This window comes from Strigops habroptila, chromosome W, assembly GCF_004027225.2.
Source record: "Strigops habroptila isolate Jane chromosome W, bStrHab1.2.pri, whole genome shotgun sequence".
NCBI classification, from domain to species: domain Eukaryota; kingdom Metazoa; phylum Chordata; class Aves; order Psittaciformes; family Psittacidae; genus Strigops; species Strigops habroptila.
The window spans coordinates 28238572-28263707 of record NC_044301.2 but is presented as its reverse complement, the minus strand read 5'-3'; the positions used below and the strand labels follow the sequence as shown (position 1 = coordinate 28263707).

The following is a 25136-nucleotide window of genomic DNA, read 5'->3' as shown; positions in this document are numbered from 1 at the left end:
AGACCAACAGGCCCCACTGAGATGATGGGCTGATAGGGAGTTAAGGCCAGAACCGCGGCAGGCAAAGCTAGCACTGCCTCATAAGCTGTCCGAAGTAGAGGTTGCACCCCCCAGCCTGCCCCCGGGAGTCACGACGCAAGTACGACAGGGGTGGCAGATTTCACCCTGAACTGTTCACTTCCGCCGGGCGGCCGCCGCTCATTTGACCCCAGGGGAAATCAGATGGCAGCAGCCCCAACTCCTTCGCCTTCCGTGGAACCTCCCAGTCCCCTATAGGCTGCGGCCCGGCATACGCCCTTCCTAGCACTCAATTTGCGGCAGCCGAACATCCCTGAAGGAAGGGGCGGGGCATCACCCTTTCCCCCGCCCACCACGGGACAGGGAGAAGGGAGGGCGGGAGATCGCGGGCGTGGCCGGTGGAGAAGGGGCGGGGCGAGGTGTCAGGCACCGCCCACCTACCTCCACCGGGGAAATCGAGGCGATAACCAATGGGGCGGGGCTGGCGCTGAATTGCCGCACCGCCACCGCCACTTGTAAACAGATTCTGCCTTGCGTAATGCGTGTGAAGTTAGGGCACCAGATATTATCCGCCGTGGCGGCAGGTTGATGATCAGAGGCGACAGCGGCGGGGTTTCCCGACAGCGGTCGCGCGGCAAGCACCGAGCAAAGAGGAAGTGATTCGCAATGTCTTCCCTCCTCATCTCTGCAGCCTCGGTCGGGATTGTCCCGGGTTCAGCTGTAACAGTTATTTTTCTCCTTACTAGTAGCTGGTGCAGTGCTGTGTTTCGGCTTTAGTCTGAGAACAATGCTGATAACATACCAGTGGTTTAGTTGTTGCTAAGTAATGCTTATTCTGATTAAGGACTTTTCAGTGTCTCATGCTCTGCCACTGAGGAGGGGCACGGGAAGCCAGGAGGAAGCAGAGACAGGACACCTGACCCAAAGTAGCCAAAGGGGTATTCCATATCACAGCATGTCATGCTCAGTATATAAACTGGGGGGAGTTACCCCGAAGGGTAGATCGCTGTTCAGGTCGGGCTGGGTATTGGTCGGCAGGTGGTGAGCAATTGTATTGTGCATCACTTGTTTATTGGTTGTTTTTTTTTCTTTTCCCTTTTTAGTTTGATATTCTCTCCCCTTGTTATTCCCTTTATCATTATTATTATTAGTAGTAATTTCGTATTATACTTTAGTTATTGGACTGTTCTTATCTCAACCCGTGGGATTTACATTCTTTCAATTCTCCTCTCCATCCCTCCAGGAGCAGAGGGGTGGGGAAAGGGGGGAGTGAGTGAACGGCTGCGTGGTTCTGAGTTACCGGCTGGGCTTAAACCACGACAAAGATCCTGTCGCGAGGATGGCTGATGGTGGGCAGTGAGGTGGGGCTGCGGAGAGCTGTTGCCGGCTGGCGCGTGGCTAGGCAGGCGAAGGCGGTGGATGAGACGGGGGGGGTGGGGGGTGGTGTGTGTGGAGAAGCCGCTCAGCGCCATGTCTGACTTCGCTCTGGAGGAAACGCTGGAGGCCGACTGGGTGGCCGTGAGACCTCACGCCTTCCAGGAGCGGGAGAAGCAAAAATTCGTCTTCATCATGGCCTGGAATGAGATTGAGGGCAAGTTTGCTATCGCTTGCCACAACCGCAAGGCACAGTGGCCCCGCCAGCTCGGAGGACAGAGCCGCCCCCAAGGCCGGCATCCCTATGCTGAGCAGCGGCCCGGGCTCCGGCCTGGCACGCGGCTCCTCACATTTCCGTGCCGAGGTGGGGCTGCGGGGCTCTGAGCGGGGTGCGATAGCCGAGGCGCTGTCGCAGAGCCCACTGCGCGCCAAGAGCAGCCCAGCCTGAAGGCCGTTGCGGGGTCCGGAGGTGGCAGGTGTCGCTGAAGAAAAGATAGAAGTGCTGGGGAAGGAGGAGAAGGTTGCCTCGTCGCTGCCGCCCTCGCCGCTGCATGCAGCCGAGTCGGCCGCTCCCGACGCAGAGCCCGTGGGGGAGGAGTGCAGCTGGGCCGGCCTCTTCTCCTTCCAAGACTTGCGGGCTGTCCACCAGCAGCTGTGCTTGGTGAACTCGGAGCTGGAACCTTACCTACCTGCCTTCCCCGAGGAGTCTTCGGGCGTGTGGATGGTGCTCTTCAGCGCTCCGGAGCTATCCGAGCAGGAGATGGACGCTCTCTGCTACAAACTGCAAGTTTACTTGCTCCATAGCTTGGATATCTGTGGCTGGAAGATTCTTTCACAGGTGCTCTTCACTGAGACTGACGACCCCGAAGAGTATTACGAGAGCCTAAGTGAGCTGCGACGAAAGGGGTACGAGGAGGTGCTGCAGTGGGCCTGCAGGAGAATCCAGGAGGTGAGGCTACTGTGTGGTCCAGATATCTTCCCCCTTACTATTGCCTTTTCCTTACTGGACATCATCTTTAGTTGTTCTATCTGCTCACCTCTACTTTTGAAGAATTGATCGATCCATGGGACAAAAACACCACAAACAAAAATTGTCTAGTTTAAACAAAAAAAAACCCAAAGTACTTTGAGAATCAAAGTAAGAAAACGAGGCTTAACATTTCCAAGGTCTGTCTCTAGGGCCAAAATTTAAGACGCAGATTTCCCTAGTCCTCTAAGTGTGGCTCAGTACATTTCTCCCCCCCCCCATGGTATCTCAGAGGTGCTACCACCATTGCTGATTGGCTCAGCCTTGGCCAGCAGCTGGTCCATCTTGGAGCTGGCTGGAACTGGTTCTAGCAGACACAGGGGAAGCTTTTGGCATCTTTTCACAGAAGCCCCCTCTGTAGTCGTCCCCCCCACCTTGCACTTAAACCCGATACGGAATGCTGTCTGCAAAATAGGAGTTGGAAGAATAAGGTTGCATTGTGGGATGTTGAGCCTGTTGCTTTAGCAGTAGAGATTATCTTCTAAATAGGATCGTAGACTATCTCAACCTTTTTCATTGTTTCTGAAAGTAAATTGAGTACCTCTGCTTTCTGAAGTGATACTGAATATTGTTGTTTGTTTTATACTTGCATTATAGTAGTTTTCAAAGTGCATTTGTAGACAAATAGTTAAACGACCTTCTTTTGGGAAAAAAAAGGTATGATATTGGTGTGAGGAAACTGGATGTTTCTTTTCCTTTGAAAAATGTTGTTTAAAATAATCATTTAGCATTTGTTTGTGATGACTTACACACAGGTCATTTAAAACGAGAAGTAGCAGCACAACTTTTTGCATAACAGCATTGCATCATGGCTTGTTTTCAGCTACTTCAGGGGAGAGGGTATTATAAAGATTTTTCAGTATCTTAGAATCATAGATTATGATGTTACAAGGAACCTCTGCGGGTTTTCTAGTGTAACTTCATGCTTAAAGTAGAACTATTTAGATTAGGGCTTTTTTTTAAAAAAAAAAGACCTGACAAAACAAACATCCTTAAATAACACTGTGCTTTATATCTGGTTTAAGAAAATTAAAAACAGACTTGAGGGATAAAATCTTTAGATCAGTTTTAGAAGTTTCTGAGAGTTTAGAATTTTTCTACATATAGCACTGTGGTTTCAGAGTTCAAATTTTTCAGCCTTCAGTAGTGTGATATTTGCTTATAATCACCAGACATCATAATTTTACACTGTGCTCTTTTGTTGATTCAGAGTAGTATAATTTGGTAAAAAATCCCTATGTGGATGGAGTCAAAAAAATCACAAACTTCTTGCAATATTGGAACAACTGTAGAAGAGTTGAATTAATATGTGAATTGCATGTATTATTTCAGTTGTGTTTTGTTCTGCTGCTTTATCATGCATGGATTTTATTTCTCCATAATATTTAATCTGTGTATCCTTTCCACCCTTCATTTCCCTATGAAAACAGGAACAAAACCAACCCAAACAGGTAACACCACAGATGACAAATCTGTGTTCGCCTGATACTAATTTAAATTGCTCTCTTCTGAAATGTGCTGTTATGAAAGTGATTTAATAGCTTGCCATTTATACAGTATTTGCTGTTAGACTTGGAGGAAAAATAGTCTGCATGATATGGGATTTCAGGAGTTTCTTGATGTTTCTTTCCTACAGCATTCTTCTGGAGAAACTGGCTGCTCATGGCTTGGATAGGTGTACTCTTTGCTGGGTAAAAAAAACTGGCTGGGTGGCCAGGCTCAAAGAGTTGTGGCAAATGGAATTAAATCAAGTTGGCAGCTGGTCACAAATTGTGTTCCCCAGGGCTCGGTATTGGGGTTAGTTCTGTTTAATATCTTTTATCAGTGATCTGGCTGAGGGGATTGCATGCACTCTCAGTAAGTCTGCAGATGACACCAAGTTGGGTGGCAGTGTTGATTTTGAGGATCAAAAGGCTCTGCAGAGGGATTTGGACAGGCCATATCTATGGGCTGTGGCCAATTGTGAGGTTCAACAAGGCCAAGTGCCAGGTCTTGCACTTGGGTCACAAGAACTCCATGCAGTGCTACAGGCTTGGGGAAGAGTGGCTGGGAAGCTGCCTGGCAGAAAAAGACTTGGGGGTGTTGGTCGACAGTCCATATGAGCTGGTAGTGTGCCCAGGTAGCCGAGAAGGCAAATACCATTCTGGCTTGTAGCAGAAATAGTGGCTGGCAGTACTAGTGATTGTCCCTTTGTACTTGGCGCTGGTGAGGCTGCACCTCGAACACTGTGTTCAGTTTTGGGCCCCTCACTACAAGAGAGATTGAGCTGCTGGAGCGTGTCCAAAAAAGAGCAACAAAACTGGTGAAGGGTCTAGAGAACAAGTCCTATGAGGAACAGCTGAGGGAACTGGGATTGCTTAGTCTGAAGAAAAGGAGGCTGATGGGAGACCTTATTACTCTCTACAACTACCTGAAAGGAGGATGGAGCGAGGTGGGTGTTGGTCTCTCTTCCCAAGTAACAAGTGATGGGATGAGAGGAAATGGCCTCAAGTTGTGCCAGGGGAGGTTTAGACTAGGTATTAGGAAAAATTTCTTCACTGAAAGGGTTGTCAGGCATTGGAACGGGCTGCCCAGAGGAGTGGTTGAGTCACCATCCCTGGACGTATTTAAAAGATGTGTAGATGTGGCACTTAAGGACATGGTTTACTGGTGGACTTGGTAGTGTTGGGTTTGCAGTTGGACTCGATCCTAAGGGTCTTTTCCAACCTAAATGATTCTATGATTGGTATCTTATCAAGCCTTTAATTAGGCAAAGTGGGCTGTAAATGCATTCTTTCTTTTGGGATGCCTTTTTTTTTTTTTTTTTTTTAATATATATAATACTGTTTCCTCCTTATACCTGGCTTTCCATCATTTCACTATTATATAAAGTGCTGTAGTGGTTGAAAACATATTGAACTCTACCAGCCTTGGGAAATCAGAGAGGGGGCCATTTGAGTTGCCTATCAGCTGTTGTCCAAGGTTTAAAGGTGGCTCATCAGCTGTGCTGTTGAAGGGAGTTGCTCATCAGCTTGCTGGTGCTTAAAGGGAGGGATCCTATCTCTTTTTGTCCTTCTGTTTTCAGCTTTGTGTTCCTTCCTGTTGTGCTTTTCTGTCCTTGCAGTGTGCTGATTCAACTCAGTAAACCTCAGTAAATTAGTCCAAGAGAAACTACAGAAATAACTGAGCATCTGGTAGAAAGCTAGCTTGTTGAAGGGTCTGAGAAATACCAAAGCCAGCACAGTGGAGGAAGAAGAGTGCACCTGAGAGTAGAAGGAACAAGGAACTGAGTTGGAAGAAAAGGAAGAGAGATGGGAAGTGGGATCTCCTTTCAGTAGAAGCAATCCATTAGGTCATCTCTGCTTTAAAAAGTAAATTCACCTTTACCAGTGCTTTGAATCTGGTATTGTCAGAATGCTTTACTCCCTTTTGAATTAGACTTTTAAATGTCTTAATATTAGATTAATATCGGACATCTGAGAATATTTTCTACTGTGCCAAATGCATTGTAAAACTGATAAGAGTACTAAGTCAGTGCTGAAGTGCTGATGTTGTGATTCCCTTCAGTTAACTTCATTCAGAAGTTAATTATACCTCCCTCCCCCATCAAATTTTCACCTTTGGTTTTGTAGAAGAATATTTGTTCTTTAGTGGAGTGGGTGTTTGGCTAGGCCTATGTGTCCTGTCATTGCAAAGCTTACACAAAGAAAGGGGTTTTAAGAGTAGAGTCATAATACCTGCTAAGTAAATGTTTTCATTGTATGCTAGTATTACTTTGTCTGGATGGTTGTCAGTTTTGAGGCTCTTGAATATGTTTTCCAGAGTAATAGCATAGTTCAGAAGCATGGAAGAAGAGGGTACGTGGACCAAAAGTTAATGTAGTTTATGGCACAGCATGAATACTTATGTATGTTCTCAGTCTTCTGGGTTTGGATTTGTGGTGTGTCCCCCCGTCCAGTCCCCCCCCCATTGGACTCCTGCAGAAAAAGTTACTTAGAACTCATTAGGACGTGAGTAAAATAAAGCTCTTTGCCAAGCCTTTGGGGTAAAGTGTTGCCTAGAAGTCTTTTCATTCAGTTACCATGTTCCAACTGAACAGCGATTCATTAGTGATTTTATCTTTATATTGCCCCTTTCCAAAGGGAAGGAGTCCCAGGATACCATATAAACTTTGAAATATGGCAAACACATCTATTAATGAAGTTACAGAACACAGAAATAAGTATTTACATTGTAACTAACAGCAGAAAAAAAAGCCTAGCACTCTATATAATGAGCAGTCCTATACAATTAGCCCTTGTTTGCTATGATTTCTGTAGCTTATTTGTGGCTGTGCTATTCCAAGTAATATATGAAATTCAAGCAAATGCCTGTTTTTTTTGGGGCAGTCATTTGGCATGATAGTGTAACTCGGGAGTGGCACAGCCAAATTGCACAGTAAGGTGATCAGGGAAGTACTATCTTAAAATAAAAGCAACTTTGCCATGATGTTACACATACATCTGTCTCCCTTACAGAAAAGGAGACACATGGCTTTTAATTATTGTCATCTCCCTCTTGATCTTTCAGAAGAGATCTGGTGTGCCATACATTGTTGTCAGAGTTGGCAGTTTTAAGCCTGAGCCTTTTGATATTCCAATAAGTTTTATATATATATATATATACACACACGCATACAGTTCTGATGAGGTTTCTATTAAGAATTTTGTGTGGGAGGAGAGAAGATGCATTGTTTGGTAATAATGTATATATGGAAATAATGTCTTGGCTCACTTGGCTACATTAAAAGATTGCAATTTTTCTTACCCAGTAGTTCAGTACTTTTCCTTTTCTGCAGACTTGTATTACAGGTAGTGCATTTTGGTGGGTAATTGTTACTGTCCTAGGAGATGTTAACCTAAGTGTAAACAAAGATAACGGATATGAGTGAAAGGAGGCCAAGACTGTCAATCTGCAGTGTGCTGGTCTTAGCCCTCTAGTGTGCTCTCTGCACTCAGGTACTTGGGTATGCAGAATCTCTGCATGCAGGTAAAAGACTGTCTTAGGGTTTAAAGAGGAATAATGTGGCTCACTTGATATGAGCAGCTCTTCACAGGTCTAGAAGACAGCATGAAACATCTTATGAAAGTGTTCCTTTTTAGTTCTTGTGTTTTAAACACCCCGTGTTTTACTTCCCTATATATATTTTTTGTGTGTGTGCATGTGTTTGCAGTTACTCTAAAAAACAAACAGTAAACTTGTTTGAGTTTTATGTGAACATTTGATTAATTAGCTCCTCTAAACAGCTATTCAGAAAATACCCCCCCAAAACCAGACAATAACCTTTGCTATGCATTGGCATATACTTCAATTCCCTATCTTCAAAAAGCTGGTTTAAAAAATTTAACATTTTCATCCACTCAGTAGGTGGATGATTGCTTTATGTACCACTTATAAACTGTGTGGTTCCCAATTCATTTTAATATGTAACTTATTTGTATCTTCTTTTAATCTTAAGAGGTTAGACAGATGTAGTGCTGATTCCAGCACTTCTTATGCTGGGTGGTATTACCTTATTTGTTTATGCTATCCCAACTCTGTGTCCATCTTTTGTATTCACTTAGATGATTTCTGTCCCAAGGGTAAAATATATTTTAGATCTGTACTGGAGAGTCAGGTTTTGGTCTGTTACTGGGGTATTCACCTGTTAGAATAATGCAAATGGTCTTTTTATACTACATAGGTAAGGATGTTGATGGCAATGAAGTCATGCAAACAAAAAGTGTTCTGGCAAGGCTTGATCTTTCAACCACAACAGGTGAAATTCAAATACAGGACCATGCCTGTAAAAGTAGAATCGTAGAATATCTCAAGTTGGAAGGGACCCATAAGGATTGAGTCCAACTCCCTGCTCCTCTCAGAACTACCTAAAACCATATGACTAAGACCATCATCCAGACACTCCTTGAACTCTGAACAAGCCAGGTGACTTGAGCCGCTCCTCATAAGTCTTGCCCTTGAGTCCTTTCACCATCTTGGTTGCCCTCCTCTGGACACACTCTAATAGTGTGATGTCCTCCTTCTGTTGAGGCCCCCAAAACTGCACACAGTACTTGAGGTGGGACTGTACCAGTGCAGTGTAGAGGGGGCCAATTGCCTCCCTCAACTGACTAGGTATGATGTGCTTGAGGCACACCGAGACTTGGTTGGCCCTTTTGGCTGCTCGGGCACACTGCTTAATCGTGTTGAACTTGCCATCAACCAAACCCCCAGATCTCTTTCTGTGGGTGTTGCATTAAAAGGTAAGACAATTTGGCCAAAAATAAACCCCCTTGCGTTCCAGCTGGTCTGCAGATATTAGAGGGGCTGGGCGCAGCTAGGCTTAGATTCTGAGTGATGCCCAATTTGCCACTATCAGTCCGGTCACATTCCTATAATAACCCCTACCGGGTTATTCTTTCTAGGTAGAGATCGGACCAATATACAGAGATCCTCTGTAGAGATACTGTGTAGGAATTGCTGAGGCATACCCAGATCTAGGGCTTTACGCCACAATTCATTCTGTTCCTTGTTAGGTTTAATCCTCCCATCAGATTTAGAGTTTTGGGTAGAAAAACTATCAGATTTAAAATTTTGAGTATGAGTTTGGTCAGATTTAGAATTTTGAGTGTAGACTTGGAGAACCCTTCGGGTGTGATCGGGGGTTTTTTCTCTGAATGAACTGACCCAGCCCATTTGGTCTGTATTTGTCTACTTCTTGTACAAATTCGTTCCAGGTTAGTACGTAAGCCTGTTGGCCTCGCCTACGACCTTGACCTCATATGCGGTCCTGAATATTGACTACAAACATTTTAAGGCAATTAGGGAAACCACGAATGAGAGGATTTAATCGATCTGGGTCAATAGGTGCTGACATCGGGGATTTCCGCAACTCATCTCTATTATACATTGCTTGTATACAAGCTGCTTTCTGTACTGCCTCAGCTAGATCAGCGTAGTTTGTGGTTTGGATCGATAGTGGTTCCCCTCTCTCCCGTGGGTCCATACCACCTGCCCAGTATGCAACTCAAGCAGTTAGGGAATAATGACGATCTCCTGGCAAGGTAGTTAAAAATACTCCGGGCCCCCAAAAACCTCCTGCTTCTTCCTCATTTAACATAATCATATCTCCTCCCTGAAGGGAGATTCACCACAGATACTCCATCTCAGACTCTCCTGCCCATCTTGAGTATTTTTCCCTTAATTTCATTAACTCTGTTGGTGACCATGGAGTGGTACGCACAATAGTGTGGACCTCCTCATCACTATCAACAGCAGTCTCAGTTTTAACCAGAGGTCGTAAGGGAATCGATTGAAAAGCAAGGGTCCCTTCCACCTCATCATCATCACTGTCGGACCAAAAATTTCCTGTCTGAGCTGGGCAATGCGTTAACCTACGAATCTGCTGGACCGGAGCAGAAGGTTGCATTTTATCCAACAGCCCATTCACCTTTTCCAGTAGTAATTTAAGTTGATAATTTTGATTCACCAGTCAATCAACTCGGGATCCTAAGATCTTATTTTCACCCCTGAGTTGATCAGCTTGTGATATAAGTTGATCATTTTGAACTTCTAGTTTTTCATTTTTGCTCACAAGTTCATCATTTTGAGTTTTTAATTTTTCATTTTCTCTTGCGAGTTGATTATTTCGAGTTTCTAATTTTTCATATTCGCTCGCAAGTTCATCATTTCGAGCTCCTAGTTTTTCTCCTGTCTCCTTATGAAAAGCTAATGATGACTTCAGCACCTCATTTTCTGATTTCAGAGTTGCATACTCTACAGCAGAAATCAGATTAGGAGCAGGGGCATTTTTAGCTGCTTGTTGCGCACAAGATAAACAGGCACCTAACACTGCACAAATAACATTTTTAGCTTTTCCCACTCTGATCTTTTGTAAAGCCTGACATTGTTCAATACGTTCTACCACTTTCTCTTCATCCTTCCAAAATTTTTGGGCCCACTCCTTCCCAGCCAGGGAAGGGGCACAATCATATTTTTGCAGCAGTTTATCCATGGCAATCCTGCCGACTATGCCAATTTTCTGTTGCGTTAAAAGGTAAGACAATTTGTCAGAAAATAAACCCCCTTGCATTCCAGCTGGTCCTCAGATATTAGAGGGGCTGGGTGTGGCTAGGCTTAGATTCTGAGTGATGCCCAATTTACCACTATCAGTCCGGTCGCATTCAATATATTGAATAATCACAATTCCGGATGCACTAATAGTGCACTGCACCTTCAGTCTAATCATGCCCACGAGCTAGCACGGCCACACTGAGGGAGCTGGTCGCGTTCAATGAGAGATTTACGATTAGCTACTTAAACAGTGCAGTTTATTAAAGCAACAAATACAGGTTCTTATGGATTGCTGGTGATAAATACACTGTCTGCAAAAGCACGTGCAAATAATAAGGTATACAACCGCGTGACAAAGTTATGAATAATACAGCCTGGCTTTAAAGTATAAAAGTAAAAAGTAACTCTATATAGAGATTTCTAATTTTCCCGGGGAAGCACTGGATACAGTGCAAGTCTTACCCAAAGGCGTCCCTATGGGGGGGAAGAAAGGTCCAGCCTGTCGACCAGTCCCAGGAGTCAAGGGTAATCTGCTGATGGAATCTTCCTCGACTCATCGATGATGATGTCTTCCCTAATGCCCCCCACTTTTTGGGTCATTTTTATACTATTTTTCACTTTCAAGGTGGAGCTTGAGTGACTCTAGTCATACATACCTTTACTGCTATTGGTGTAAAACTCTCGCTTCGCTTTTAAAGGTATATACCACAAGAAATTCAAAGAGCATGCTCAAAGAGGGGTGGTCTCACTTTGGAGGCAGGTAGCATTGGAGGTGGAGGTGTGTTTTCATATTAAAATGCATTATAATGAAGCAAAGTTCACACAAAGCACAGCATTTTGTCAAAAGATGACAGGCCGTTGGCTCAGGGCAGCAAGTATGCAGCTTATCAGTTTTAAGTACCACCTAGTTCCCATCTCTGCTGGTGTTGGGACAGAGCTTGGCCGCAGAATCTCCGCTCTGCTCCATCCTCCGTCAAGCAATGTTGCCACGGGAACCGCTGTGGAGTGAATTCCTGGCATACCAGGTGCAGCTGCATCTTACCCTGAAAGTCCGTTTTTCCTTTATGTGTGAGCAATGCTACATTTTTAAATATAAGTTTAATTTCTAAATCATATTCAGTAATTATTCCACAGTGGGGCTGCTCTCCAGCCTCTCATTCACCAATTTGTATGTATAACTAGGATTAACCCATCCCAGGTGCAGAATCCAGTAGTGTCTCTTGTGAAATTTCATGTGGTTGGCGATTGCTCAGCTCTCTAGTCTATCCAGATCTCTCTGTAAGGCCTCTCTACCCTCAAGGGAGTCCACGGCTCCTCCTAATGTAGTATCAACAGGAAACCTACTTAATGTACTTTTAACTCCTGCATCCAGATCATTTTTAAAAACATTAAAGAACACTGACCCTAGAACTGAGCCCTGGGGAACCCCACTGGTCGCCAGCCTGATGTAACCTCATTTGCTATAACCATTTTCTCCCAACCTGTCAGCCAAGTGTTCACCCATTGTATTATGGACTTGTCTAGCTGTATGCTGGACATATATGTAGTTTGCCTATGGTACAGATTTTATGTACTTGAGAATCCTGCTCATTACCAGGACATGTGGGAGTGTATTTTTTTTTAACAAGATTTCTTTGTTGTTTAAAGATAACTTAGAGAGAATAGAAGCAGTTTTAAGCATGTTCTAATATAAGAACTTGCAGTCAAAGTTCAGTTACTAAAATTTTGCATCCAAATTTTATATACTCTGGAGCTTTACTTCTTTGGAATTCATTGTCTGGAGCTCATTGCAAGTGTCTCAGCAGGATTTGATATTTTATACTTGGGACTCCTGTTCAGTGGAAAGGATGGAGTATCTAAAATCTACTCCATCTGCAGTATTCCTCTCTGAAAACAACTATCTTTAGTTTTACCTTTGATCTTAAATATGCTTCTCTAACTAAAAATCTTTAGACTTTTTCCTGGAAATGGCAAGTAATACTATCAGGCTTCTGAGAACCTAAATTCATAGGAGAATAGGGTATTCTGTTTTAGTTAAACAGAATTTTAGTTAGGGCTTGTTTTAGTTAAAACGTGTCTGGGGTTCAGCTGTAACAGTTATCTTTCTCCTTCCTAGTAGCTGGTGCAGTGCTGTGTTTCGGCTTTAGTCTGAGAACAATGCTGATAACACACCAATGTTTTAGTCGTTGCTAAGTAATGCTTACTCTGATTGAGGACTTTTCAGTGTCTCATGCTCTGCCACTGAGGAGGGGCACAGGAAGCTGGGAGGAAGCAGACAGGACACCTGACCCAAAGTAGCTAAAGGGGTATTCCATATCACAGCATGTCATGCCCAGTATATAAACTGGGGGGAGTTACCCGGAAGGGTAGATTGCTGTTCTGGTTGGGCTGGGTACCGGTCGGCGGGTGGTGAGCAATTGTACTGTGCATCGCTTGTGTTTATTGGTTTTGTTTTGTGGTTTGTTGTGGTTTTGTTTGTTTTGGTTTTTTTTCCCCTTTCACTTTTTAGTTTTATGTTCTCTCCCCTTGTTATTTCCCTTATCATTATTATTATTGGTGGTAGCAGTAGTGGTTTTGTATTATACCTTAGTTATTGGATTGTTCTTATCTCAACCTGTGGGATTTACATTCTTTTGATTCTCCTCCCCATCCCGTCTGGGGGGTGTGTGTGTGTGAGTGAACAGCTGTGTGGTTCTGAGTTACCGGGGCTGGGCTTAAACCATGACAAAATGTCATATTGCAATGTTTTTATAAAATACACAAAATGGGAACAACAGCAAAAGTTTTGGGAATAATAGGAAAGAAAAGACTCGACTCTTCATTGATTAAATCAAGTTTTGGATAATGCTCCCAACTGAGAGCAACTTGCACGTAATTGCACTGTCCTCTGTAATGCTTTTAAAGCTTTATGGACAAGTTTTTTTGGTTTTTGTTTTTTTTTTAAATACCCAAGTCAAATATTTGTTATATTGGCCCAGCTGATTGCAACAGATGCTGGAGCAGTGTGAGGAGCAGCAGCTGGGGACACAGGAGGGATACATGCGGACTAGGAGAGGCTTGTCTGAAAGGCGATGTTCTCCAAGCACCTGATCCTAGACCTGCCAATTGGATGAGACAGCAAGGGGCAGAGCCTGCACCTGGCAGCATGGGACCTTTAAACAGGCTAAAACAATCAGCCCACTTGATTGCAACAGAGAAGCATATATATTTATGGAGCTGTACTCTGCCATTTCTGATGCATAGAAACCAACTCAGTGTGGCCACTATGGAGGCAGGACCAAGATCTGCTTTGTGCCAGGAGGAAGGCAGTATCATAAGGGACAAGGAGGGGTGGAAGAAGGTTACAGGACAGAGCAGTAAGAGAAACCTCTCCTTAACCTTACAGAATTGGTACAAGGCACTGGGTACGGTAGGCTGAGTGCATAATTAGGTAGAGGAGGAACCTATGCAAGCAGTCCTGTCAAGGTCAAGAAGATCAATCCCTCACAACAAAACATGCATGAGGACCAGGGCGGAAAAGAAACAATGGCATGTTATGGTCACTGGTGATTCCCTCCTGTGTGGAATGGAAGCACCTGTTTGCAGACCAGACCCTTTTTTCAGGGAAGTTTGCTGCCTCCCTGGGGATGTCACCACAAGGCTGAAGAGCTTAGTACAATCTTCAGACTACTATCTATTCCTGCTTTTTCGTGTGGGTACCGATGCACACAACGAAAAGTCTGAAAGAGATTTCGGAGCCCTGGGAAGAATGCTAAAAAACTTGGGAGCACAGGTAGTGTTTACCTCAATCCTCTCAGCAATTAGGGTAGACTTTAAAAGTAACAGGCAAACTCAGGATATCAATACCTGGTTCCAGGACTGGTGCCTCCACCAAAACTTTGGGGTTTACAACCATGGGAGAGTCTTTGAGAGACAAGGTATGCTGGGGCCTGACGGGATCCGCCTGTCCTGATGGGGAAAACACATCTTTGGATGTAAGCTGGTGGGACTGATTGAGAGAGTTTTAAACTAGAATTGATGGGGGAAGGGGATGCCTTCAGTTCTCCTGTTGGTAAGCCAAGGTTTGGCATGGCATTGCTTGAGGGTGTCAATGCTAGTGGGAACATTTACATTGCTCCTGGGAGCAGGGAGGACTCAGGAGCGTATCCAAAATGCTTGTACACCAATGCATACAGTGAAAAACAAACAGGATGAACTAGAAGCATTGGTCAGCTCCCAGAACTCTGATGTCATTGGTATTAGTGAGACTTGGTGGAATGAGTCCCATGATTGGAGTGCTGGGATGGAGGGCTAAAGGCTGTTCAGGAGGGATAGGCAGGGCAGGCAAGGTGGAAGAATTGCACTGTATGTAAGGGAGAGGTTTGGTTGTACACCCCTTAAAGTTAGTGATAATTAGAGGGATGGAAAGCAAAGGAGATGATGTAGTGGGTATATACTACTGATTGCCCAGCCAGGATGTAAGCACCAATGAGTTATTCTATAGGCAATTAGGAAAAAATTCTGGATCGGTAGCCCTTGTCCTTATGGGAGATTTCAACTTCTCAGACATCAACTGGGAATATTATGCTTCTGTGACAAGCAGGTCTAGGAAATTCTTGAAGTTTGTGGAAGATGATAACTTCTTGACACAAGTACTCAGGGAGCCAACTAGGAAAGATGCCCTCCTAGACTTGCTATTTGTGAATGCAGAAGGACTCATGGGGGACTTGATGGTAGGCGGCTGTCATGGCCACAGTGATCATGAAATGGTTGAGTTTAAAACTTTCAGTGTAATGAGGAAAAAAAGGTCAGCAGAGTTGCAACCCTGGACTTCAGGAGAGCAAACTTTAAGCTATTCGGGGAGCTACTTAGAAGAGTACCCTTGGAATCTGCTTTTGAGGGCTTAGGAGTCCACAAGTGCTGGTCAGTCTTTAAGAACCACTTTTTAGAAGCACAGGATCAGGCAATTCCACTGTGTCGTAAGTCAAGCAAGCAGGGCAGAAGACCAGCATGGCTGAACAGGGAACTCCTTGTGGAGCTCAAGAGGAAAAAGAAATGGTATGATCTCTGGAAGCAAGGTCAGGCTTTGCAGGAAGATTACAGAACTGTGGTTTGTATATGTGGGGAGAAGACATGAAAGGCCAAAGCTGAACTAGTGTTGAAACTGGCCAGTGTTGTGTCGGACAACAAGAAGGGCTTTTTAAAATATGTTTATTACCAAGAAGAGGTCTAAAGAAAACATTGGACTGATACTTGAAGATGATCACCTGACTAATAGGGATGAAGAAAAAGCAGAGGCATTCAAAGTTTTTTTTTGCCTCAGTCTTCAGTATTACAGATAGACCTTGGGCTGCCTGGTCCTCTGAGTCAGAGGACCATGACTGTGGGAACAGTGACTTTCTGTTTGTGGAAAGTAAAATTGTAAGGGACCAGCTATGTTGGCTGAATGTTCACAAGTCCAATTGGCCTGATGGGATTAATCCCAGAGTACTGAAGGAGCTAGCATGTGTTATGGCAGGACCCTTCTCGATCCTCTACCAAAGGTCTTGGGAGTCTGGGGAGGTTCTTGCTCACTGGAAGCTAGCTAATCTTATTCCAGTTTATAAGAAGGGTGTGAGGTGTAAGACCCAGGAAACTACAGACCTGTTAGACTAACCTTGGTTCCTGGAAAAATTATAGAGATCATCGTACTGGATGCTACTGAAAGGCATTTAAAGAACAATGCAATCATCAGGCACAGTCAACATGGGTTCACAAAAGTAAAGTTCTGTCTAACTAATTTGATGTCCTTCTATGAAAAGGTCACCTGCCTAGTGGGTGAAGGGAAGGCAGTGGATGTAGTTTTTTCTGGACTTTAGTAAGGCTTTTGATACTGTCCTTCACGGCATCCTTCTGGACTGTGGGATGAGCAGGTTCACTGTGTGCTGGGTGAAGAACTGGCTGAAGGGCAGGCCTCGAAGTGTTTCAGTGAGTGGGGCTACATCCAGCTGGTGGCTGGTCACCAGCAGTGTTCCTCAGGGCTCAATTCTAGGGCCAGTTCTGATCAATATTTTTATCAATGATGCAGGATTTGAATGGAGCATTAGCAAGTTTGCTGATGATCCCAAACTGGGAGGTGCTGTTGACTCTCTCAAGGGACAAGAGGCCTTGCAGAGAGATCTAGATAGCACTGGGCAATCATTGGTGGCATGAAATTTGACAAGAACAAATGACAGATTCTGCACCTGGGATGGAGTAATGCTTGAGACAAGTATAAATTGGGAGAGGAGTGGCTGGAGAGCAGGCCTGCAGAAAGGGATCTGGGGGTGCTGGTTGACAGCAGGCTCAACAGGAGTCAGCAGTGTGCCCTGACAGCCAAGAGGGCAAACCGCATCCTGGGGTGCATCAAACCAGCCAGTCAAGAGAGGTGATTATCCCACTATATTTAGTATTGGTGCAGCCTCACCTTGAGTACTGTGTGCAGTTCTGGGCTCCACAATTTAAGAAGGATGCGAAGGTCCTTGAATGCATCCAGAAGGGGGCAACAAAGCTGGTGAAAGGGCTGGAAGGCATGTCCTATGAGGAGTGGCTAAGGATTCTGGATTTGTCTAGCTTGGAGAGAAGGAGGCTGAGGGGTGACCTCATTGCTCTCTACAGCTTCCTGAGGAGGGGAAGTGGAGAGGGAGGTGCTGAGCTCTTCTCCCTGGTATCTAGTGATAGGATGCATGGGAATGGTTCAAAGCTGCATCAGAGGAGGTTTAGATGAGACATTAGGAAGCATTTGTTTACCAAGAGGGTGGTCAAACACTGGAACAGGCTTCCTGGAGAGGTGTTCGATGTCACATGCCTGTCGCAGTTTAATAGGCATTTGGACAATGCCCTTAACAACATGCTTTAAGTTTTGGTCTGCCCTGAAGTGGTCAGGCAGTTGGATTAGATGATCGTTGTAGCTCCCTTCCAACTGAAAAATATTCTATTCTGTGTCATCTCCCAGCGAAGATACACCATGGATTAGTTTGGCCCACAGGCATTTTAAGAGATACATATCCCTCTCTTCCAGGAGGCCTGAACTATATAGTTGAAATATATGCACTGTTAAATTGACAGAAATGTGTTTCCTGCTGACTAGAGTCTATCTGCATAATAGTTCCCTAAAATATACAGATTCATTTAGCTGTGAAGAATGTAACATCTGTGAAACATGATTCTTAAATAAATGCAGCTTTCAATAGGTATAGCGCTAGCCAGGCCTGTATAGGACATTACTCTGCCCTCCTTCACCAACTTATTTAAGTAGTATCATTGATAGTTGTGAAAGTAAAAGAATGATACCAAGACTGTTAAGTTAAATGAATAGTAACACTAAATGTCTGTATTGAGAATGTGAGTGGGGCATAACATATGCCACAAAAATTGTTCATATATTTTATGCTAACAGCATGAAAACTGCACCGTTTTAAGGTAACGGGTTGGTTTAGGCATTTGGCCAGATTAACCAATGTCTCCACTTTACTAAAAGGTCTTAGCTGAATTTTTGATACTTCTAATAGTGTATTGTGTAGGTACTACCTGTGTGAAAATTGGAACATACACAGATAAACTACCTGTGCATCTATGGAGGGCCTGGTTTGCCCTATGACATTATCAATTTAGTGGATTCTGTGCTAGAGGTAGCATTACTGTTATCTGATAGTCTGAATACTGTCTTGAAGCCAGCCAACTAAAATAAAATTGCTTCAGCTGACTTTGGTCCAGAACACGATAACTTCTATTGGACTGCTTTATAGAGCAAAGTAGGAGAGGTCCTCTACACAGCTGGCTTAGCACCATCTGTCTCCTATGTCAGTGGCCCATTTAGGACTGGTAGCATTAAAGCAGCCTGGACTCTTCATTGCATACCACACTGTATTGGCAAAGACTGTAATCACATTGGTTCCAAAAAGTGAGAGAGAACAGTTTGACCCTTCTATATTCCCTTAAACATTGTATATCATAACCATAATTTCAAATGCATGTAATAATTTGTGTTGTTTTTCCTCTTGCAAAACTGGAATTTTTCATAATTCTTCAGACTCTTCTTTCCCTCATGTAACTTTTAACCCAAGTGAAATGTGAGGCAGCAATTTTATGGTGTTGATCTGCCAGGACAAAATAAATTCAATGTGCTTTTGAGCTGGTTTGCAACCTTTGTAGATGTCCTGGGTTAAGCTATAGCAGTCATTTTTCTCCTCCTTAGTAGCTGGTGCAGTGCTGTGTTTTTGACTTTCAGCCTGGGAACAATGCTGATAACACCGATGTTTTACTTGTTGCCAAGTAATGTTTACTCCGACCAAGGACTTTCTCAGTCTCATGCTTTGCCAGGGAGGAGGGGAAGCCGGGAGGAAGCAGAGACAGGACACCTGACCCAAACTACCCAAAGGGGTATTCCATACCATGGCACGTCATGCCCAGTATATAAACTGGGGAGAGTTAACCAGAAGGCCCAGATCTCTGCTTGGGTCGGGCTGGGTATCAGTCAGCGGGTGGTGAGCAATTGTATCCTCTCCCCTTGTTATTTCCCTTATCATTATTATTAGTGGTGGTAGTAGCGGTTTTGTATTATACCTTAGTTACTGGACTGTTCTTATCTCAACCTGTGGGAGTTAAATTCTTCCGATTCTCCTTCCCATCCCTCCGGGAGTGGGGGGAAGAAGGGGGGGAGTGAGCGAGTGGCTGCATGCTTCTGAGTTACCAGCTGGGCTTAAACCACGACAGTTCTTTGTGGCGCCCAACGTGGGGCCCGAAGGGTTGAGATAATGACAGATCTGACCAGAGTGTGTCTAATCATATTTGTGATAAGCATTCATTGTTTTGGATTAATAGTCAATCATCACAATGTTGATTTGTTTGCTCTCAGAGTTGTTGTGCTTGATCTTGGAGTTTCAGCAAGTCATAGCTTAATTACAGCCAGTATTTGCTGTCTTAGTGTTTATTGGCTGGGGGGACTGGGCTGAGGTTCTTGTTTCACTGTACTTCATGGTAATGACTTGTAATACAATAGACTCATTGATCATGAAACTGGTCTGGCTTGCGTTCCCAGCGTGGTCATCACCTCTATACTTAGGAGGTATATAATGAATATACCGGATGCCAGGAACAAATCTGTAGATCCAGATGAAGTACACGACCCATGTGGCAGAAACGTACATGAAGTGCACCATCATTATATGCCCCCTCACTGGCATCAATGACCTGGAATGACAGAACACCACCAACAGTGGATGACTTGGTTCGTCAACTCCGAGAGTTCAAAGACAATCTCACCCCTTCCATCATTTCAGCTGTGGAAAAACTGTCCCAGGAGTTCAAACAATCGAGAGACGATTTATCCGATCTATCCAGCTCCCCACGTGTACCAACCCATGTCTCAACTATTAACAGAAGACGCCCTACTGCTCGAGAGAGAAAATATAGGAGTTACACGCCACGGGCCACCCTATGGTTTTACCTGCGGTATCACGGAGAAGACATGAGAAAGTGGGATGGAAAACCTACCTCAGTTCTGGAGCAATGGGTGCATGAACAGAAGAGAACAATGGTCAAGGATGATCCTCTCAGGAAAGCTGCTGCTCCAGTCTCTGGTGAGCAGTTTCCCAGATGGAGTGGAAGAGGTGATTTTACTCCAGCTCCTGTGAGAAGGAATACTAATCCCTTTCTACAAGACATGAGAGGACAATCTTGTGATCACTATTGGACGGGCCCTGCCTCCAGCCAGGTGGAGGAGAGGGACAATGGGGTTTACTGGACTGTGTGGATCAGATGGCCTGGCACATCAGTCCCACAGGAGTATAATGCTCTAGTAGATACTGGTGCATATTGTACCTTGATGCCATCAAGGTATCAAGGGGTAGAACCCATTTATATTTCTGGAGTGACAGGAGGATCCCAAGAGTTGACTGTACTGGAAGCTGAAATCAGCCTGACTGGGAGGAAGTGGCAAAAGCACCCCATTGTGACTGGTCCAGGGGCTCCATGCATCCTTGTCCTAGACTATCTCAGGAGAGGGTACTTCAAAGACCCAAAAGGGTATAGATGGGCTTTTGGTATCGCTGCCTTGCAGAGATAGGAAATTAAGCAGCTGTCCCCCTTGCCCGGTCTCTCAGAGGATCCTTCTGTTGTGGGGTTGCTGAAAGTTGAAGAAAAACAAGTGCCAATTGTGACCACAACAGTGCACCGGTGGCAGTATCGCACCAACCTGAGACTCCTTGATTCCCATCCATAAGCTGATCGGTAGACTGGAGAGCCAAGGAGTGATCAGCAGGACCCGCTCACCCTTTAATAGCCCCATATGGCCAATGCAAAAGTCTAATGGAGAGTGGAGATTAACAGTAGACTGTTGTGGCCTGAACGAAGTCACACCACCATTGAGTGCTGCCGTACCGGACATGCTAGAACTTCAATATGAACTGGAGTCAAAGGCAGCCAAGTGGGATGCCACAACTGATATTGCCAATGCATTTTTCTCAATCCCTTTGGCAGCAGAATGCAGGCCACAGTTTGCTTTCACTTGGAGGGGCGTCCAGTACACTTGGAACTGACTGCCCCAGGGGTGGAAACAGCCCTACCATCTGCCATGGACTGATCCACACTGCACTGGAACAGGGGCAAGCTCCAGAACACCTGCAATGCATTGATGACATTATCGTGTGAGGTGATACAGCAGAAGAAGTTTTTGAGAAAGGGAGGAAGATAATCCAAATCCTGCTGAAGGCCGGTTTTGCCATAAAACAGAGTAAGGTCAAGGGACCTGCCCAGGAGATTCAGTTTTGGGGAATAAAATGGCAAGATGGACATCATCAGATCCCCACAGATGCGATCAAGATAACAGCAATGTCTCCACCAACCAATAAGAAAGAAACACAAGCTTTCTTAGGTGTTGTGTGGTTCTGGAGAATGCACATCCCAAATTACAGTCTGATTGTAAGCCCTCTCTATCATGTGACCCAGAAGAAGAATGATTTCAAATGGGGCCCTGAGCAACAAGAAGCCTTTGAACCAATTAAATGGGAGATAGTTCATGCAGGAGCCCTTGGACCAGTCTGGGCTGGGCCAGATGTGAAAAATGTGCTCTATACTGCAGCTGGGGTGAATGGTCCTACCTGCAGGCTCTGGCAGAAAGCTCCAGGGGAGACTAGAGGTCAACCCCTCGGCTTTTGGAGTTGGGGATATAGAGGATCTGAGGCCAGCTATGCTCCCACTGAAAAAGAGATACTGGCAGCCTATGAAGGGGTTTGAGCTGCTTCAGAGGTGATTGGTACTGAAGCACACGTCCTCCTGGCAACCCGGGATTGCCTCTGCTGGGCTGGATGTTCAAAGGCAGGGTCTCCTCTACACATCATGCAACCGATGCTACATGGAGTAAGTGGGCCGCACTAATTACACAACGAGCTCGAATAGGAAATCCCAGTTGTCCAGGAATGCTAGAAGTCATCATGGACTGGCCAGAGGGCAAAGATTTTGGGATGTCACCAGAAGAGGAGGTGATGCTGCTGAAGGGGCCCCACCATATAATGAACTGTCAGAGAGTGAAAAGCAATATGCCTTGTTTACTGATGGGTCCTGCTGTATTGTGGGAAAGCATCAGAGATGGAAGGCAGCTGTGTGGAGTCCCCTGTGACAAGTTGCAGAAACTGCTGAGGGAGAGGGTGAATCAAGTCAGCTTGCAGAGGTGAAAGCCATCCAGTTGTCCTTGGACATTGCTGAACAAGGGAAATGGCCAGTACTTAATCCCTCAAGGGGATTTAATTTTGGGGGAAAACATCCCATGAACTCAATTATATGTTGTTCCTTGCTCTCTAACGCTTTTATAGCCCACCAGCTAGATATCTTCAGGTTGCCAGCCACTGACCCTGACTTCCCTCCGATCATCACCCCAGCAAAGAATGAATTTTGACGAAACAAGACGAGCTCAGCAGTGACCAGACGAGTTTGGCGGTATCATCAGCAGGCAACAACCCAGCACTACACACCGTCCTTCCTGCCTGAAAGGCTGTTACAAGAGATGGAGCCTGACATCATGGACTGGATGAATTCAGCAACTTTATAGGGATTGCTCCATGGACTACGGAATGATACCTTTCTTTTTGGGTGTGTTGGCGTGTGTATGTGTGTGTGTATACATATATATATATATAAAAGACAAAAGCCATGGTATATTGAAAAATGTGGGATCTGAGCATGACATGAATGGTATGGAATAAGGGGTGGATACTGTCCTGGGTTCAGCTATAGCAGTCATTTTTCTCCTTCTTAGTAGCTGGTGCAGTGCCGTGTTTGTGACCTTCAGCCTGGGAACAATGCTGATTACACTGATGTTTTTAGTTGTTGCTAAGTAATATTTACTCTGACCAAGGACTTTCTCAGTCTCATGCTTTGCCAGGGAGGAGGGGAAGCCGGGAGGAAGCAGAGACAGGACACCTGACTCAAAGTAGCCAAAGGGGTATTCCATACCATGGCACGTCATGCCCAGTATATAAACTGGGGGGAGTTACCCAGAAGGCCCAGATCTCTGCTTGGGTCGGGCTGGGTATCCGGTCGGCGGGTGGTGATCAATTGTATCCTCTCCCCTTGTTATTTCCCTTGCCATTATTATTATTGGTGGTAGCAGTAGTAATTTTCTATTGTACCTTAGTTACTGGACTGTTCTTATCTCAACCCGTGGGAGTTACATTCTTCCAATTCTCCTCCCCATCCCTCTGGGAGCGGGGGAAGGACCAAGGGGGGGAGTGAGCCAGCAGCTGCGTCGTTCCATGTTACCGGCTGGGCTCAAACCACGACAGTACAAAATATTAGCATTATAGATATTTGTCCCCAAAACACTGTTTCAATGAGCCTTTATAAGAACAAGTTAATAGGTGTATAGGTGTAATGATGGATGGCTTAGTAACCAGTGCTTGCAGGTTGGTAACCTTTCTACCTGTTTTGAAGAATATCCTTATTTGATAGCTCTTTGGTCTTTGCTCGAAACCAGATAAGGTGATACTCTTTTTATTTCCAAATAAGTTTTCCAGTTTTGTTATGTCTTTTCTGACAATTCTAATTTAAATGGAACTTCATCACCATTTTCATTCATAAAGGTCTTCATTAGATCCTGGAAATAGAATCTGCGTGGATTGCCTTGGGAAGGAAGAATGGTTGCTTATATTGTGCTAATAATTGAAGAATATGTGTGTGTCTGTATAGATATGTTCTGTTAAAATAACCTGCCCTGACTTTTGTGTCTTTGGGGTGGGTGTTTTTTGGTGGGGTTTTTTTTGTGTGTTTTTTTCTTTTTGTGTGTGGGTTTTTCTTTTTTGTGGGTTTTCTTTTTTTTTTTTTTTTTTTTGGTTTGGTTTGGTTTTTTTGTTGTTTTGTGGTGTGTTGTTTGTGTGTGGTTTTTTGGGGGTTTTTTTCGGTGGTTTTTTTTTTTTGTCTGTTTGGTCTTGTGTGTGTTGCGTGGTTGTTTTTTTTTTTTTTTTTTTTTTTTTTTTTGGTTTGGTTTTTTTTGTGTGATGTGTTACCCAACATGGTAATCAAGATTTCTCTTGACTGTCCTAGGATATAAATGAACCAGACCCCAAAGGACTGTTGATCAAAGCTTCAGTTTCTAATACACAGTTTCCTCTATTTTGTCTTTCAATAATAATACTTGATGCAGTTGACTATGTGGAGAATATTTCATGTACGTTTGGCAATCAACTTGAATGAACAGATAGAAGATATGATGTGCTTATTCCATAGTATTCCTAGTCTATGTTAAGTTTAAATAAACTTGGACTGCAAATATATGCTTTTCAGATGATAATAATAAAGGACAAGAGATTTTTGACTTTGAAAATTACATAAGAGGGGAATTAATTTCAGATTATCTCATCTTTGTAAATACATCAAGTACTCCATATGTCTGTCTGAGATTAGTTTTTGTTAAACAGTTGAATTTTTTTTAGAAATGGTAAAAGATTTCCAGCAGTATGTGAGGTCTGCCTAGGCAAATGCCTGAAATAGATGCAAAACAAACATAAATTAAAAACATCTATTGTAGCAAATTTGTGCCAACAAAAGAAGCTTTGGCTTCGTAAGAACTTTGTATTTTCTTATATGAATTAAAACAATTAATTAATGAAATAGAATATTTATATTATAAATTATTTAAAGCTTATAATACTTAGATCATTTCCTTTAAAAAAATAATCTAATGGAAACTTTGTAGATCTGAACTTTTTATGCCTAAACTGTCTATGGAAAAATAATAAAATGGAAGACAAAATTATCAGAAATGCAGATCACAGTTTTGTTTCACATGAATTCTTGTGTCTGGATCTGTACTGATGTAATGGGACTGTGCAGGTCCAAAGTACAGATAGGCCAAAAAAAATAAGTGACTTCTCTTTAGTGTCCTTTCCTATCACTCTTCCTCCCTTCATACCAGGGAAACGTGTGAAGTAGTTTCTGATTACTATGTTATAGATTCATGTACTAAGCTGGTTTTTGTGCTGTCTTTGTGCTCATACTCATTGCTTTCTAAAGATTTTTGAAAATAAAAAATTAATAGTGGTGTACATCTTGAGTCAAGCTTATCAGAGCTGTGCTCATGCTTGACTGGCTAAATTCAAGATGTGGGTGGGGCTTAAAGTTTGTTGTGTGGTTTTGTGGTTGTGTTGTTGGTTGTGTT

At 44.0% G+C, this 25136-nt stretch overlaps 1 protein-coding gene across 1 annotated transcript in view; it reads left to right on the top strand.

Moving 5' to 3' along the window:
• The first annotated feature begins 1488 nt into the window (after nucleotides 1-1488).
• LOC115618987 (junction-mediating and -regulatory protein-like) overlaps nucleotides 1489-25136 on the top strand; it is a 99647-nt gene continuing 75999 nt past the window's right edge. Inside the window, 2 exon segments of the mRNA XM_030511005.1 lie at nucleotides 1489-1655; nucleotides 1657-2341. Of these exon segments, the coding sequence (XP_030366865.1) occupies nucleotides 1489-1655; nucleotides 1657-2341 (852 nt within the window).